The following is a 17242-nucleotide window of genomic DNA, read 5'->3' on the forward strand; positions in this document are numbered from 1 at the left end:
GTTGAGCTGTCCATTTCCTGAGAGTTGTATATCTCCATGGCCTGTCTGATTGTCCTCATGGTTGCTATTCTGTGATGCAGCTGTGACTAAAGCTGCAATCATGTCTGTTTAGTCAGGTTGGCATGCACCAGTCCTTTAGCCTGGCATCTCAGCCAACTGGCTCATTGTCAGCTTGTCATACTCCTCTGCTGACATGCTTGCCTGTTCTCACTAACTAACTAAGCTAACAAAAAATAAAACAATTGTGATATGAACTCTGAATGTTCACCTTGTGGCTTATTAAGAGTACAAACAACTTCAATGACCACTGCACACAGACTACAGGAATTCAATATTCACAGCACTACAAGCCAATTAATATGTGATGTGACTAACTCACCACTGTGAACCAATTAAGATGTGCTGTGGATATCCCACCACTGCCAAAAAATTAATATGTGACTCCCCTGCATTGGCCCAGTAAACAAGGAGCCTCAATCCTCACCACTAGCACCACTGAGGGATGTACACATTGGGAGGATGACAAGTACACACACAGTAAAGTACAGTTTCCTTTAAGAGCACACAGAGATCACAGTCAGTCTGGGGGCTGGTTTCTCCCTCTTTCTCCAGATCCCCAATAAGACTCCCCACTGGCACAGCTATAGGGTTAAGATCTCAGTTGAGTGGTCAAGCCAAGCCCTCCAGTACCCTCTCTGTCCAACCTGCTTTGTATCCCTGCCCATGTAGCTGACACACACACACACACACACACACACACACACACACACACACACACACACACACACACACACACACACACACACACACACACACACACACACTTTGAGATTTGATTTATATACAGACACATACACACACACACCTGGGGAAGGCTGACACAGGTTTACTAGCTATGTACCCTTCTGCCCAGGCTATAAGATAGTTATTACTGCCATCAGTGCCTACTTAGCAGCTACTTAAAGGCCCTTACAAAGGGTGATGAATCCTACTGAGCAATGTTACTATTATCTAAATGGTAAGTGTGACCAATACTAAGGCTATTTAGGAGTGCCCTGTACAGTGTCACCAAATACATATGCAAGTACGCTAAGAGCTTAAATATATCTCACAAATATCAGCCATAAAGATAGGTTTAAATATATTTAATAATAAATAATAAACAAACAAGACAATACTCAATCAGCACAGTAACCACAGAGTTCAGAATCACAGGATATATTTTAAAACAACATCGCAGGACAGTCTCAAATAAATATAGAAAACACCTAAACTAATCTTTACAATGTTCCTATCTATATCTAAGCACAATTACTGTACCCTAGACTTACTTACAGAGCAACACACAGGCAGAAGCGCTGAATGGATGTTTCTATGTCCAAGACAAGATACAAAATGCCCAGTCTTTCTGTGAGAGAGTTATTAAATTACTATCAAACATTACTGCTGGATCAGCTTGTATGACGTAACTCTTTGTCGCCTACCTTCAGTTCCCAGGCTAATAGATAACAGAATTTTATCGTCTCTGTGTGAGAAGTACATATCTCTCAGATGTGCAGCTGCTAGTAAGCAATAAAGCACTTTACATTTTAAACTAGTGATTAAAATTACTTTCAAGACAATAGAAAAACTTCTAGCTCTAGTCATTGTGTCTGCTTGCTGCATTGAAACTGAGAGATAACACGATCATAAAACATTTGGATTCCAAGTTATTTTCTTGAAGTTTTGCAAGTTAACTCTGTATGTTCCAGCTTCTACTATTAAAATATATATTTGCACAGGTATATAGCTTATATACGTTTCTGTTCTTTTCCAGTAGGGTACTCTGTGGTTACATTCTTGAAGCTCAGTACATAATATACAGTTCTGTATAAATCATAGCAATATTCACAAATGACATAGAATTAGTTACAAATTTCCAGATAGCTGGGTTTGAAGTGTCACAGGGTGGTTGAGGAGAAGGGAAGTCTGAATGAAGAGGTCAAAGCTAGAATCAGAGGGGCTGCAGCCAACTGGCGTAGACTGTCAGGTGTCGTCTATGACAGAAGAATGCCAAAGAAACCAAAAGGTAAGGCGTACAAGACAGTGGTGCAACCAGTACTACTGTATGGTACAGAAACTTGGGCAGTAAAGGCAGAACAGTTGAAGAAGCTAGAGGTGATGGAAATGAAGTGCATGAGAAGGATGGTAGGATACACACTGTGGAGCAGACGAAAAAATGAGGACATAAGAACAGAAGCCAAAATAGCTCAAATTTCAGAAAAGATCAAAAAGAGCAGATTACAGTGGTTTGGACATGTGCAGAAAAGCAGAAGACAGTCTGATGAGGAAGATTTGGGACAGACAGGAAGAAGATAAGAAGAAGTGAGGATGTCCAACAAAGAGGTGAATGGCTTGTGTGAAAGAAGATATGCAACAGTCAGGCAGGAGTGTGGCACTGAAATGAGATAGTTGGCAACAGTTAACAATATACCCCGACCCCATATAGAAAAAAATGGGAAAAAGGGGGCTGCTGCTGCTGATGATGATGATAATATTTCTTTCTTCAAGTTTTATTACTGTTTATATCAGTGCTAATATTTCTTAGGGTAAGTTATTACCCAGATTTACTACCTGCTTAAGGGGCTTTTTTGTTTCATGCTATATAACAACTTTAAAACATCTATTTGAAGTCTGACAACTGTATACTAAATTTACTTTACTTCTGTTCATAGTATTTTAGTTACCAGATTTGCTGTGGCATATCAGTTTTATTCCAAAACTACTGTAGATGGATTTAAAGTTATGTGTTCAAGGGAGCAGTTATAAGGTGTTTTAATATGTCTTAATTTCTTTCTGCTGTTTGCTTTGGCAAAAATTTTAAGTACTACTTTAGAAAATATTAGTGCATATATGTGCATTTACTGACAGCATAATAGGCATAATATACATTTTACTAAGTTATTCATATGGATGGTTATTTGCCTACCAGAATAATTTATTCCCCATGGGAAGGTTTGGCTGAAAGAACCAAAGAGGATGTAACACAATGCAGAATAAATAAGGAATCCTTGTGTTTACCTCCATCATTATCTACTCTTTGAGAGGTCTGCCTTTGTACTACATAGAGAAGAAGCCACACTTTTACAACTTATGCCACGATGAGATAGATACCAGTAAGGTATAATCCAGCTGTAATGATTTACAGCAATAGGGTCCTCTCTTTTGAAAATCTACTAAAACAGTAAATGTACTTGCATCATTCCGACGTGGTAAAACATGGATTAAAATGTATCTGTCATGACAATAAAACCCTGCTTTTTATATAGAATGGACTGTCTGGAAATTAAACAAAATAATCTATGGGCATTGTTTTGCAGTAATAACTGATAATAACAATAGTGCTTTATTTAGATATTTATCACAGTGATCTGTTTGTAAACATTTTTTATTTTTATATGTTTGACAGTTTGCAAATGGATGTATGGGGAGGTGACACAGAAAGCTTCCTTGATGAGAAAAAATATACCTGGCAGATATACTTGAATGCATGTGTTTTGCCACATTTGAATGATGCAATTAATTGTAAATGTAAATTGAAAAAAATAAAATATTTATTATTGAAGTCATATGATATCATCATGTGCGGTTTACTATTGCATGTTCGACAGTACAATGCTCAAATGTACAGATGTCCGAACTAAATGTTCGGAAATCAGAACAATGAACAGTGTAAATGCCGAACCGAAAATTTCAGTGAAGTCAAATGTCGAACATGTCAACTACACTGAAATGCTCCTATCTACCCAACATTCTACAACAGGTTTTTGCAGGGGGGCAAGCCCCCCTGCACCCCCCATGTGGGGGGCTGCTCCCCCCACACCCCCCTTACTTATATATACAAACTCCGAGATCACACTACATTGAGGAAAGGGTAAATTTCCCTATCCCCACCATAGTGAGATCTGCACTACATTGTCAAACCTTGCTATAGCAAATGTTCGCTATTGTAAAGTTCGACAATGCCGTAATCACACTTCTGGTTCTGCTACCTGAATTTCGCTCATTGGTTGATCGCACATAGTGTGAGCGCCAATGTGATAGTAAATCTCATGTGATTGTTTAAAAATTAATTAATTTTAAATAATTGTAATGTCCCCAGTCTGATGAAGTGTGATGCTAAACAATTTAAATACTTATTGTGGTTTTAGTTTAAAAGTCTATGCTAAGTGCCTTGAAGAAAACAGTTATGGATGTTTTATCATTTTTCAGGTATTTGCATGTTCAGGTTATTGCACTTTTTAATATACGTATTTGTACATTGATCATCTGTGTTGTGCAAATGACCCTGCATCTGTTTAAGTAATTAATGGTTTGTAATTTCTTGTATTCTCAATAGTATTGTGGCAATGGTGGCCATTCTAACATGGCTTTTGGTGGAAGTAGAACCATACTACCCTGAAAATAGATTTTGTTTGGTTAGCTATTGAGAAAAATGTGAGTCTTTAAAGACAATATGAGCAAAAAATTAAATGTGTGTTTGTCTGTGTGTGTGTGTGTGTGTGTGTGTGTGTGTGTGTGTGTGTGTTGATATTCTCTTGATATTCTGTGATGTATCCTTATTACTACATCACCCTTAAGTTTTGATTCTACTGCAGGGAGTACAGAAGTTACCAGAGTAAAGTCAGTAATGCCAGAGGTGACTGAATACCACCCAGAAGTGCAAGCTATGATAGCGGAAGCTGTTAAGAGTGTGCTACAGGTCCCTATCACACTACCTCCTGATGTGTGCATTGAAGAGCTAAAGAAAACTCTTGAGGTAAGCAGACTCCAAGAAACAAAGGCAAACATAAAATCAGACCTTGGGGGTTAACTGGTATTACACTGGTCTATTGCAGTGTTGTGTGTGTGTGTGTGTGTGTGTGTGTGTGTGTGTGTGTGTGTGTGTGTGTGTGTGTGTGTGTGTGTGTGTGTGTGTGTATATGTATATATATATATATGTTTTTTTTTTTTTTTGCCACATCTAGTAATTTTATTTGTAATTTTAGCTAGATCATAATCTCATATATGTCATGATGCAAGTCAGATGGTCAGCTGAGTGAGACTTTAGGATATGTGTGCAATATTTATTACAATTGGATGCTGCCTGTCAGGATTTTCTTCCCATGGACTGAAGCTTGATCTATCTATCAGAACTGTTAGTGCATTCTGAATATTTTGCAGTTTGAGATTTATCTTGAGCTCTGTTAGTTACTTTTGGTGCTTTGAAAAGGGTATGCATGCTTTTTGTTTTCAATCTATTTTTTTCTTTACCTGGTAGCTCAGAAAGTTAAAACATTTACATGTTTTTCTTTTAAGTTAAATTACATGTACTACTATTTTAAGTGATTTGGTACAATGGTTATATTGTGACTGATTAAAGATATTACTTATTTGAAACTGTCAGATGGATGCATTCACTTTCTTAATGTTTTGGTTAGAATTAATATTAGATAAAGTCACTTTCTTCTGGGCAAGGAGCATAATGTTGAACAGTGTAACATCTGCATATGTGAATTCGTCCACTTATATCTTTACTATTACTCATGTAATTTAGGCATTTAATCCCTTGCAAGGAGCAGTCTTTAGCAAGTTTTGCTGCACAGTAGATTGAGCCCCCTGACTGACTGACTGACTGTGACAGTATTGTCACCTACTGGGTACAGAGTGTGCCAAACTGCTAACTCTAGCAATCTCCATTTCTCTTAGCTGATTTTGAACAGGACTTGTGTTTTTTGCATAACTCCTGTATGAAAGAATTCCTGAAAGACAATTTCCTTAATAGTGGTTGACCAATAGATGAATGCCATTGATTTGTTATAATGCATAAATATCTTAAAAAATAATTGTGTTTTTTTGCTGATAGTACATTTAAGAGGGACTCCCTGTAAGGAGTATAAGACCAGATTCTTTGAGTCCTGACAATTTAAAAACTAATCCAGATAAAACCCCACTGGATTCCAAAATTTGCTGCTATACCTTTAAAGCATTCATACCATAGCCCCTGATGGGGGGAACCATGACTCCTCACCTCTGATGCATAAATGTCTGTCTATGAACTCCATTGTAAGTGGTGCATCAGGTAGTACACTTGCCTTTGGTGCAGAAGGTTGTGGGTTCTATTCCCACACCAGGAAATGGATTGCTGACACTGTATTGCATCATAAGGGGAGTGCTGTACTTTTGAGCATCCCATCCTTCAGATGAGATGTTAGACCTCTGCTTGAGTTTGTGATAGCTCATGTGTATATAAAAGATCCCAAGGCACCTGTCGAAAAGAGTAGTGTGAGTTCCACAATGCCCTGACCATATTTCCCCTAGTAGTATAAATACCACCTTGGGTCTCCCGTGAAAAGAGGCTACTAGCCTAGTGAGACTATCCCAGTCAACAAATGATGGATGGATGGATGGATGGATGGACGGATAACTAAACTAAAACTATACCTCAGATTAAGGGAACACTCCAAGATACCATAACCTTGGATTTGGTATGTATATATGCTCCAACATTTCCACTTTCATTTCTGCTATTCCAAGGATTTCTCCTAAAATGGAGTCAAAGACAGTGGTAAATGGCTGCTCATAATGTTCTCTATAGAAAATATGTTACGTTAGCTTGGTTACCATTAGTTGTTTACATCTGGAATTTCTGTCACTGCTGAACTTTAAGATTGGTTTGACTGTTGGTGCATGTATTTGTCTGATTGTGGCTACTGGAGTCAGTTAAATCTTAGATGTTATGTTGCCCTATCTCTCCTTCATTCGTTGCTGGTTGGGTTCGGAACTGAAATTCGGTTCCGACTCGATCTATACAAAAGCTCGAGGACTTCTTCCAGCTTGTGGCTACACCATATCCCATCATGTTTAGGGAAGATTACCCAGATCTCGTTTGCCACTAAACAAGATCAGGTGCTTCCATGCAGGCTCTAGCTAAGTGGAAATTGTTTTTTTTATTTGTGAGTTTTCAAATTTAAAAAATTGTACCTGTTGTTGCAATTAGTTATTTAGACTGTTACAGATTACTATTTAGTAGTTCTTAGAGTGTTCATTACTATTGCTGTGTTTTCTTGTGGCTGTTGTTCTTCCTCTAGGCCTGTTTGAATCTTTTCCCTATCCCAGCTTCCAAGTTCATTTGAGTTAGAGAGCTATTTCTGTTGGGTAGTCCGTTTAAGTTAGAGGGCTCCCTTCAGCCCATTTAACTTAGAGGGCTTTCTTCTCTTTTCTTTCCCTTCTCCCTCTTTGTAGTAGGAGCCAGTTCATTTTAGTTAGAGAACTGCTCCTTCCTACAATGTGCTATACTAGGATGTGGAGTTGGTTGTGTGTTAGTTTCTTTTTGTCTGTTTAAAAAAAAACAGAAAAATAGTGTTGTTTTTTCTGGTTGACTTTACTGGATTGGTTTTGTATTTACTGTAGATAGGGTGTCTAAGGATCCTAAGGAATCTAAAACTTCAGGGTTTAAGAAATGATAAGCGCAGTTAAAATATGTCACTAACTGATGGATACACCAGTTGCTTGTATTGTTTAGGTGCTGTCCACTTACTGGAATCGTGTTCCTTCTGTCATGCATTTAGTTCCAGGGTGTTGACAGAAAGAAGGAACAAACTGATAGTGAGAGGCTTATTAAAGACACCATTTTCAGAGTCTTTAAAAGGGAATCAGAGTTTCTCTAAAACTAGTCAAAAATCTCCTTCTGCTAGATCTGAAAAATTGGGGAAGAGAACATCTTCTGCTGCTCCACATTCAGAACCGATGAAAAAAACTTTCCAAGGAATCATCTTCGGACCCGAAGGCTTTCGGGCCCGAAAAATCCCCCTCTTCGGCTCCTATTGTAATTTTGGGGCTGACACAGTTTCAGTTTCAGAGCCGGTCCATTGTATTGGAACTGGTCTCCCCAGTTCTGAGATCTCTTTTGCTGCAGCTAGTGAGGTCTCCAATCCTGTCCTCTCAATCCTCCAGAAGCCTTTCAGATGACGATATGGAGCATGTGGTGAAAAGGCTTTTACAGATGCCAGCACTGGGCAAGATACTATCGACTCTGACCAGAGGGATTCGGGGCTGAAAAACATCACTTCCCCTTCATCGATTCCTCCTCCAACCCATGCTGGGGTTTTGGAGCCAGAGTGCCTGGATCCTATTATAGCAGAATCATTGGTGCCGAGACCTGCTCTGGGATATTTGGGCCTGACTACTACTGCGACCTCTCGGTTCCATTGGAATTTGAAGGGGTCTAAGAGCCGATGTTCTCCAGTCAAATCTGGTGAGGAGAGTCGGGTAGGCCCAAAAGAGGTATTATGTATGAACTTTTACAAATGGAGTCCCCTAACTTGTCTGCTGTACCTCCAGTGCACCCTGCCTTCTTGGATGCTTTCCTGGCTGCTTAAAAAAAACAGATTCCCAGCCTCCCACACCCAATTGCTCATACAGGTTCTACAAAGTCCTTGATGAGTCTAAATTTCTTTACAAAGCCCCTTCTGCAGACCCATCAGTCATTACTGTGGCTGCAGACAAAACATCTAAGTTACTCCATTCCACCTCCCTGCTACCCTCTGATAAGGAGAGTAGATTAATGTAGCACCTAGGGAAAAAAGTATACACTTCTGCTATGTTGGCAGTGAGAGCTTTCAACTACCAGACCCACAAGGCCAAATACTCCCTGGCTCTGATGGCTGATGTGGCTAAACAATTGGGGGAACTCCTTGACTCCCCAGCCAAGGCTAAAATATCTACTCTTTTGAATTCCTGCACTCAGGTAACCAAACACTTTATCAAGTACAGTTATGATGCAGTAGAGGCCTCATCTAGGGCTGCCACCTCTGGGTCTGTCATCCGGAGATACACCTGGCTTAGATTGCAGTCTCTCCCTGATGACATCAAGTCAAAACTACTGGATGCACCCCTTGACAACAAAGATTTATTTGGTACAGCAGCAGGCCCTTCAAGTCAAGAGTTAGGAACTACAGGATCTGAGACACATTTTTGTCTCCCCTGTTCCACGCTTTCAAAGAAACTACCCTGCCAAGACCTCCTTTGTGAGAAGGCCTGTCAGACAGATGCCAACAAAAAGCAAAAAGGATTCCAGCAAACAGCCCTCTTCCAGGTCTGGTCCCTCTTCCCCTGCTCCCAAACAGCCTTTTCTGGTATGCCTGGTAGCCTGTGACTACTGGGCACTACATCCAGATACCCCTCTTTCAATGCGTCCCTCTCTGTCTATCCATCTCTGCTTGGAATCAAGTTACCCAGGACTATTGGGTCTTCTCTATAATAAAACAGGGATACTTCATGACATGGGAGGCCAAACCTACTCCCAAAGGTATCCCTCAACCTCCTTGAGACCAACTGGTTTTCTTCCTTCCAGTTCTTCAGGAACTCCTTGCACAAGGAACTATTCAAGATGTCCCTACACATGCAAGAGGAAAGGGGTTTTACTCCATGATGTTCCTGGTCCCCAGGAAAGAAGGGCCCTGGAGGCCAATCGTATATTTGTCTCATCTCAACACCTTCCTCCAGGTTCCCTTCTTTCGGATGCTAACTCTTCCTACCCTTCTTCCCCCGCTTCGTCCCCAGGCCTTCTTAGTATCCTTGGATATAAAAGATGCCTACTTACACATCCCAATCCATCCCCTCTTCAGGAAATTCCTCCGCTTCTCAGTGGAAACTGCACACTTTCAGTTATATGCTTTGTTATTTGGTCTCTCTACGGCCCCAAGAGTGTTTACAAAATGCCTTGCACCAGTCATGGCCTTTGCCAGGACAAGGGGAATCCAACTCTTCCCCTATCCAGATGATATCCCGATACAGGCTATGTCAGTTACAATGGCCCTACAACACTTGGACTTCACTATTTCCAAATTGAGAAGTTTGAGCTTCACCATAAATCTCAAAAAATCATCCCTGGTACCCACACAGGATCAGGTGTTCCTGAGATGTTGGATCCTAACAGGAAAAATGATGGCCTGTCTTCCCCAGAAAAAAATTGTGGCACTCACTTCCTATTTCATGGAAGTACTTCCCCTCAAAGCCCTTTCGGCCTGCAGATTTCTCAGACTCCTGGGATTTATGGCCTCCACCATCCCCTTGGTACCCCTGGCAAAGCTTCACATGAGGAAGTTCCAGTGGTACTTGGGAACAATCTGAATGCAACATCTTCATCCCCTGGAGTTCATAGTCCCCATGCTGCCATGCCTTGCTAGGGAACTGAACTGGTGGATAGCTCAGATTCAGGCCAGTCCAGGCCTAACCCTACAACCCCTGCCCCCCCCCCAAGCAGGACCTCTTCACAGATGCTTCAGACACAGGGTGGGGAGCAACCTTGAGAGAATGGAGAGTGAGGAACTCGAGTGAGGAACTCGTGGACCCTCACTCAACAGAAAGACCACATCAGTGTGGAGATGAGAGCCTTGATATTGGCCCTACAAATTTTCAAGATCATCTTCTACCAGGCACACTGAAGTGGCACACAGACAATACCACTTTGCTGTGGTACACCAACAAATGGGGGGGGGCAAGGTCCTGTCTCCTGTGCAGATTGGCCCTGCAAACATGGGAAATTGCTTTGGAGAGACAAGTCAACATCCAAGCTGTCTACATACCTTCAGCAAACAATGTGATGGCAGATTCTTTAAGCAGGAACATGACTCTATCTCATGAATGGATGCTAAATAGGGATGTGTTCCTGGACCTGGTCCATCATTTGGGTATTCCAGATGTGGATCTGTTTGCCTCCCTCATGAACAGGCAGCTTCCAACCTTCTGCTCCAGGATACCACATCCCGAAGCATGGAGGGTGGATGCTCTCTCATTCTCTTGGAAGGGGATGTAAGCATATGCAGTCCCCCCTTCCCTCTCATACAAAAAGTTCTGTTAAAAATTCAGAAAAAACAACCTCAAATCTGGTTGGTGATTCCCTTTTGGCCAAGGCAGCATTGGTTCCCCCTATTACTTCATCTAGCCATGGGCAATCACCACAAGTAACTCCACTGGATGAACCTGCTCACACAGAAGAAGGGAATTTTCTTACACCCCCAACTGTCCACCCTGAACCTTACACATGGGTGATAGGGCACTGATTCCCTTCAGACACCTATACACAGAGGACGTGCTTCAGGTTTTGCAGGAGGCCAGAAAACCAACTACCAGGGAATCATACCTTTCTTAGTGGAAGAGATTTTCTGTCTGGTGTCAGAAACACAATTTACAACCACTGGCAGTAGAACCTCCAGTGGTATTGTCCTACCTGTGTGATTTGTTGAAGTCTGGACTATCTTATTCTTCCATCAAGATCCATTTATCTGCCATCTCTGCATGCCTGCCACTCACACCACCTTTGGCATCTAGGTTAGCAGTTATGTTTTTCCTAAAAGGGGTTCTGCACCTCAGACCCCCAAGGAAGCCCATTCCGCCTCCTTGGGATCTAAATTTTGTACTGGAAAAGTTGACTCTCCCACCCTTTGAGCCAGCCAAAGACTGGTCTGTCCAACACTGTACTTGGAAAAATTTACTCTTGGTAGCCATTACTTCAGCCAGAAGGGTTTCAGAACTTCAGGTCTGTGTGTTTATGTGCCAACCCAAACTTCATGCCCAAAGTGGTCAATGAACTTTCCTTGAATCAGGTCATCAACCTGCCAACCTTTTTCCCTTCACCCCAAAAGCTGGCAGAAATGATACTTCATTCCTTAGATGTACACAGACAGCTCATATACTATTTGGCTAAGACCAAACCCATCCGTTAATCAGACAGGCTGTTAGTCTCCGACCACCCAAGAGCCCTGGGACACCCCGTTTCCAAGAAAACCATATCCTCTTGGATATCTAAAACCATCACCTTTTGTTATACAACCCATGGCAGAAGGCTTCCTTTTCCAGTGAAGGCACACTCCACTAGGGCAGTGTCCTCCTCTGGGGCCTTTTTCAAGCGTTTGGATACAGCTGCTATTTTAGAAGCAGCTACATGGTCCTCTCGCCATACCTTCACCAAACATTGCAAGTTGGACATCATTTCTAGAGCCAGAGCAGGGTTTGCCAGAGCCATCCTTCATGGGCTTGTGAAAAATGCTTCTGTTCCCCCACCCAGTTCTTAATGTAGAAACATTTGCACTCTCCCTTGTGTTATGACTACAGCAGCATATGAATAGAAGGACATAGTATTGTTGTGTAAAATCTTACCATAACTTCAGATGTCCTTCTCTTCTATATGCTGCTGTATAGTTTCCCATCCTTCCATCGCCCTCACACTTCCCTGACTCCTGGAGGACCCTCTCCATAGTCGCTGATTCCAGCAGCATTCAGTTCTGAGGTAGTTGTGTGCTGATATCTGTCTTGTACCCAATGTCCATTTATGACTGATGTCCGCAGAGAGAGACACGGGACGTCAGACACACCCTAGCGGTAGCATCTATCTTCTGTAGAATGGCCGGATGTACGTGAATTGACCAGAGGCAGACCCCCTTGTGTTATGGATACAGGAGCATATAGAAGGACATCTAAAGTTATGGTAAGATTTTACACAACAATACTTTTTGCAAAATGAAACAATCAGAAACATACCTGATTTTCCTTCTATTTCTGTCCTGTCCCTCAGAAAATCTTGGCAGTTAAAAGAAAAATACAAAAACAGCAATGGAGCTTCTTTGTTGTTCATTGCTTCTCCTGCACTGTACTATGCAAGCATGGTAACATAAGTCACATGTGTAAGTGCAGTTCATCAGTAAATAAGGAAAAATGTAGAGGAATACTACAGCCCTGTTACAATAAGAAATTATTTAAGAAAGGTAAGCAATTTCTTTCTTAAATAATGTCATTGCATAATAGCAACAATCCACTGTTTGGTGTGGGTATATCAAACCACACCAGCCATGGTTAAAACCTGATATATCTACACCCAGTCATGGGTTATTGTCTAATAAGTATATATATATATATATATATATATATATATATATATATATATATATATATATATATATATATATATTATAGAGAGAGAGAGTGAGTGAGTAACGTTTTGGAAAACAAAATAATAGCCATATCGACAGCAGAGATTAAGGATAATTGTATTATTATTTCATACTACCTGTATTACACACCTTGTACACTGAAAAGGCTGAGTAGTAGATCCCTTTTGTGCTCCATAGTAGTATGGATAGGCAATGTACCACACTTGCATTTTAACATTATGGCAGTTTACAGAAGGAGGCAACTTCCTTATATACCATTTACTTGGAGAATTGTAACTCGTGACCTAGTGCAATTTCTCTTTTTGATGTATGCTTTAAGATTTGTTTTATGTTATTTCTGTTCAGCATCTTTTATTGGTCCTTATGTCTTCAGACTTTGAAGAAGACCCTGTTCAGTGTACTGGGACTGTTTATCCTACTTTAGATATGCATTCAGCCATAATGCAGGAGCTACACATCATTACCCATCACTGCTGATAAAAAGCTTATTGCACATAGTGTATCCTTTCAGGGGCTTACATCAAGATGGTCATTGAGAGGCTTGGCTATCCACTCAGTTATTGTGAGGAAAGGAACACTTTAATTTTTCACACAATGTCAAGATGCCGGACTTCATATGAGAAACTTGTAGCACATTTTGCTAAATTCCTATATTCACATGGTAGATAAGCTAGAATAGAACCTTCCATTGAAGCCAGCTATAATAAAAGAACTAAAACAGTTAGTGGATACAGCTGTCCTGACCTCAGGAAAATTTTTTCTGACCCCACAATCAGCACTGACTATAAACATAGATACACCAGACTCCATATCTGGAGGAAACCAGGTCTGTATCTCAAAGGAAGTTTTACAGCAACTAGCTATCTTGCCAATGAGTACTTTCAGTTGATAATGGTGGTAGACTTATAGGAAAGTGTAGATGCAGCACAGTCATTGTCAATTTAACGTCTGCTAAGGTACTATTTTAAGAAGACATGGGTGCTTAGAACTCAACCTTCGCACATGGATCTATATCACGTTATCGCAAACTGAAAATGTAGAACGTGAAAAGAGTGAAAGTGCCGAAAACTCGAAGTTCCGTTTTTGTGATCACAGTGCAGTGAAGATTGGGATATTTGCCCTTTCCTCACTGCAGTGCGATTTCGGAGTTGCAATATATATTTAGTGGGAGTGTGGGGGGCACTGCCCCTCACAATACAGAGTTCAAGTTTTGGTATTTTCGCTCTTTTGAGCGTTCGACATTTTGCTTCTGCGATAATATGATATAGATGCTTAGCACATAATGTTAAGGTTCAACTTCTGGATGGCATGCTTGATCATAACTTTTTGCTGGTCCCCTTCACAAAAATAGAGAGAGCTAGAATAGAAGGGTACGATCAAGAAATACCTTAAGCAAATGTGCCATCCAGACAACAAAAGGGAAAAGAAGCAGTATTCCCCCCATAAAATAATTAGATGACATCAGCCTAATGGATCTAAGATACAGAGTCAATAGGTAATACCACAACCTATGGATTTGGGCCTCAAAACACCCCCATTGGGCATTGTTTTCTTATTTAACAGCCACCTTGTCAGGCATTAGTGCTTGCTTGATTTACATCATTTAATTTTCCTTCCTTTTTAAAACGTCTGTGAAAGAAATAATTCACAAGTTTATCTGATGTTGGATGGCATGGTGCTGTGTTTAGGTTGATGATATTTTGGTTATGCTCATTCCGTATGTCAACTGTTTCTGAAAATTGAGGGTCTTGGAGTCATACCCCTCATCCACTTAGCACAAGAATCAGGGGCAAAGCCAAAAATAATGAGGGGGTGTTAAAGGTCCAAAACTAGGGGCATATTTAAAAAAAAATGCTCTTATGAACTTAGAAAGTTGCTAGATTAAAATGTTTTGTATTAGCATGGATTTTCTGAAAAATATGAGGCATGTGACCCAAATATCTGTCATTATTTAGTGACTGCAATCCTCAGTGGTTTGCTAGAAAATCATAACTTGTATGATAAACGGACCAAAAATGTGAAGCAAAAATCTGTGGACATTTTGCAGAATTCTGAACAGTTGAGAGCTATACTTGTAACTAACACCCAGTATTAAAAAATGATGTAGACATATAGGTAGATGCAGGTGGTAAGATATGTTAATATTTGAGTTGTACTGCAGCATTGCTAGGTGCATATGACTATATGTGAGGCAGACTCAAGAAAACTGTGAGGCTAAGCAATTTTTGTTGTTTTACTCTATGCCATTTAATTATCTGTATGTAATCTAAGCTTTTTCAGATGGCATAGCTTGTTTTGTATTTTATGTGAATATATTAGAGCTCACACATTTCTAGCATGAGGAAAACATTCTCATCTTTGAAAAATACTTTCTTTCCTGTAGATCCATCGACAGCATTATGAAGAAAATAGCGATGGTCCTACTGAAGGAGGATGGATACTGGATAATTTTCCAAAAAATCTGGAACAGTGGACAGTCCTGGTAGAAAGAGGAATTGTCCCTGATATGCTCATTTCATTAAAAGATACAGCAAATGAAGGTGCGTATATCTATGTATTTATTTATGACAATTTTTATGAAGAAGTTGCAACAAATTTGCTGATATGTATTGAGTATAGTGTGTGGAGTCTGCATGTCCTCCCTGCGGTCGAGTAGTGTTTATAAGACATGTGTGAATGGACGTGCCTTCATTGAAGGTTGGGCGTCGGTCTGACACCTTGGCACCGTAAAAATCTACTGCCAATCATTAGCGGACCGGAGTTCCGCTGTGGCGACCCCTAACCGGGAAAAGCCGAAAGAAGAAGAACAACAACATTGAGTATAGCCTTATAACATTATGGCTTTGCTTCTGACAGCTTGGTTCTAGAACTAAAAAGAGTGAAGTAAAGAATTTTACTTAGAAAATGGGTGGAACATAAATGCTATAATTTACTTGAAAGCACACATTGTGCATCAGGTCTCCAGCCGAGAATTAAAGTACAAGAAGAATCCTGAAGCTAGTCTGTGACTTCAAGGCAGCACAGCAGCATGTCAAGACACCAGGAAGCATGGAGGAAAAAAATGGCTAGCATATTGTTTTCACTCACTAAATGCAAAAATTTAACGAGCATACTTTAAAAAAGAATAAAATAAATACAACCATAAAAAATGAACAAAATAAATGCAACAGTAAAAAAAAGAAAAATAACCAAATTAACTAGAAGGAGCTGTTGCAGTGCTCTACCCCTCCCTAGCCATTGCATTCAAAAAGCTGTATTTAGCAGGCAGGGGTAAATAAATAAAATGTGTGTGTGTTTGTGTGTATGTGTGTGTGAGAAAGAGAGAGAGAGAGAGAGTCTGTGAACTTCTTTGCTCAATAATTTTGGACAACATTCATTACAGATTTTTAATGGACATAGAAATATGAGGCAAAATTAGGGGCATTATTCAAAATCACAGACAGCTGAGAGGTGTATTGGGAGAGGAGCTGCATTAATTTGCACTGTATGTATTTTTTTTATTGTTCATTTGATCACTATGAGATGTATGAGGTGTAGATAGTCAAGAAGGTGGTTGCATTTGCTGAGTTTGTGTGTGCGCGCGCGCGCGTGTGTGTGTGTGTGTGTGTGTGTGTGTGTGTGTGTGTGTGTGGGTGTGTGTGTGTGCGTGTGTCTGTGTCTGAGAAAGAGAGAATCAGAGAGTCTACACCTCTGTATGTGTGTGTAAATGTGCATCTGAGTTACTGTATATGTGTGAGAGACTGTCTACCTCTACATTTGCACAAGAAATTCAAAAGCTGCTTCAAAAGAGAGTCATCCAAACAGTCCCACCAGACCAAACAGGATCCGAATTTTACTCAAGATTCTTTTTAGTCCCAAAAAAGACAGGGGACTGGAGGCCAATTCTAGACCTCAGTGTCTTGAACAAGTTTGCTCAACAGACAAAATTCCAGATGGTCATGGTACAGTCTATCCTTCTGTTTCTGGAGAAAGATGATTGGATGTGCTGTGTAGATGGAATGTGTATTACCACATAAAGATGTACAACTGCTCCAGAAGATACCTCCGCTTTCAGCTGGAAGCTGGTCACTACCAATTTTGTGCACTGCCCTTTGGTCTCACCACAGCCCCCAGGGTGTTCACCAAATGCATGACAGTGGTTGCAGCTCATTTAAGGCTACAAGGATTCTGGGTGTTTCCCTATCTAGACGACTGGCTCCTCACTGCCCCCACCAGGCATCTACTGCTTCATACCTTTGACTCCATCCTAGACCTTACAGAGTACTTAGACA

General features: G+C 40.6%; 1 protein-coding gene across 1 annotated transcript in view; it reads left to right on the forward strand.

The window, feature by feature from the left end:
• The window catches only part of AK9 (adenylate kinase 9), a 2653312-nt gene that overhangs the window by 990954 nt on the left and 1645116 nt on the right, over window positions 1–17242 (forward strand). The window contains exons 16-17 of the mRNA XM_044066804.1: window positions 4638–4798; window positions 15355–15511. Coding sequence (XP_043922739.1) covers window positions 4638–4798; window positions 15355–15511 — 318 coding nt within the window. The remainder of the gene's footprint in view (window positions 1–4637; window positions 4799–15354; window positions 15512–17242) is intronic.

This window comes from Protopterus annectens, chromosome 1.part0 (genome assembly GCF_019279795.1).
Source record: "Protopterus annectens isolate FY-2018-M chromosome 1.part0, PAN1.0, whole genome shotgun sequence".
Lineage (NCBI taxonomy): Eukaryota > Metazoa > Chordata > Ceratodontiformes > Protopteridae > Protopterus > Protopterus annectens.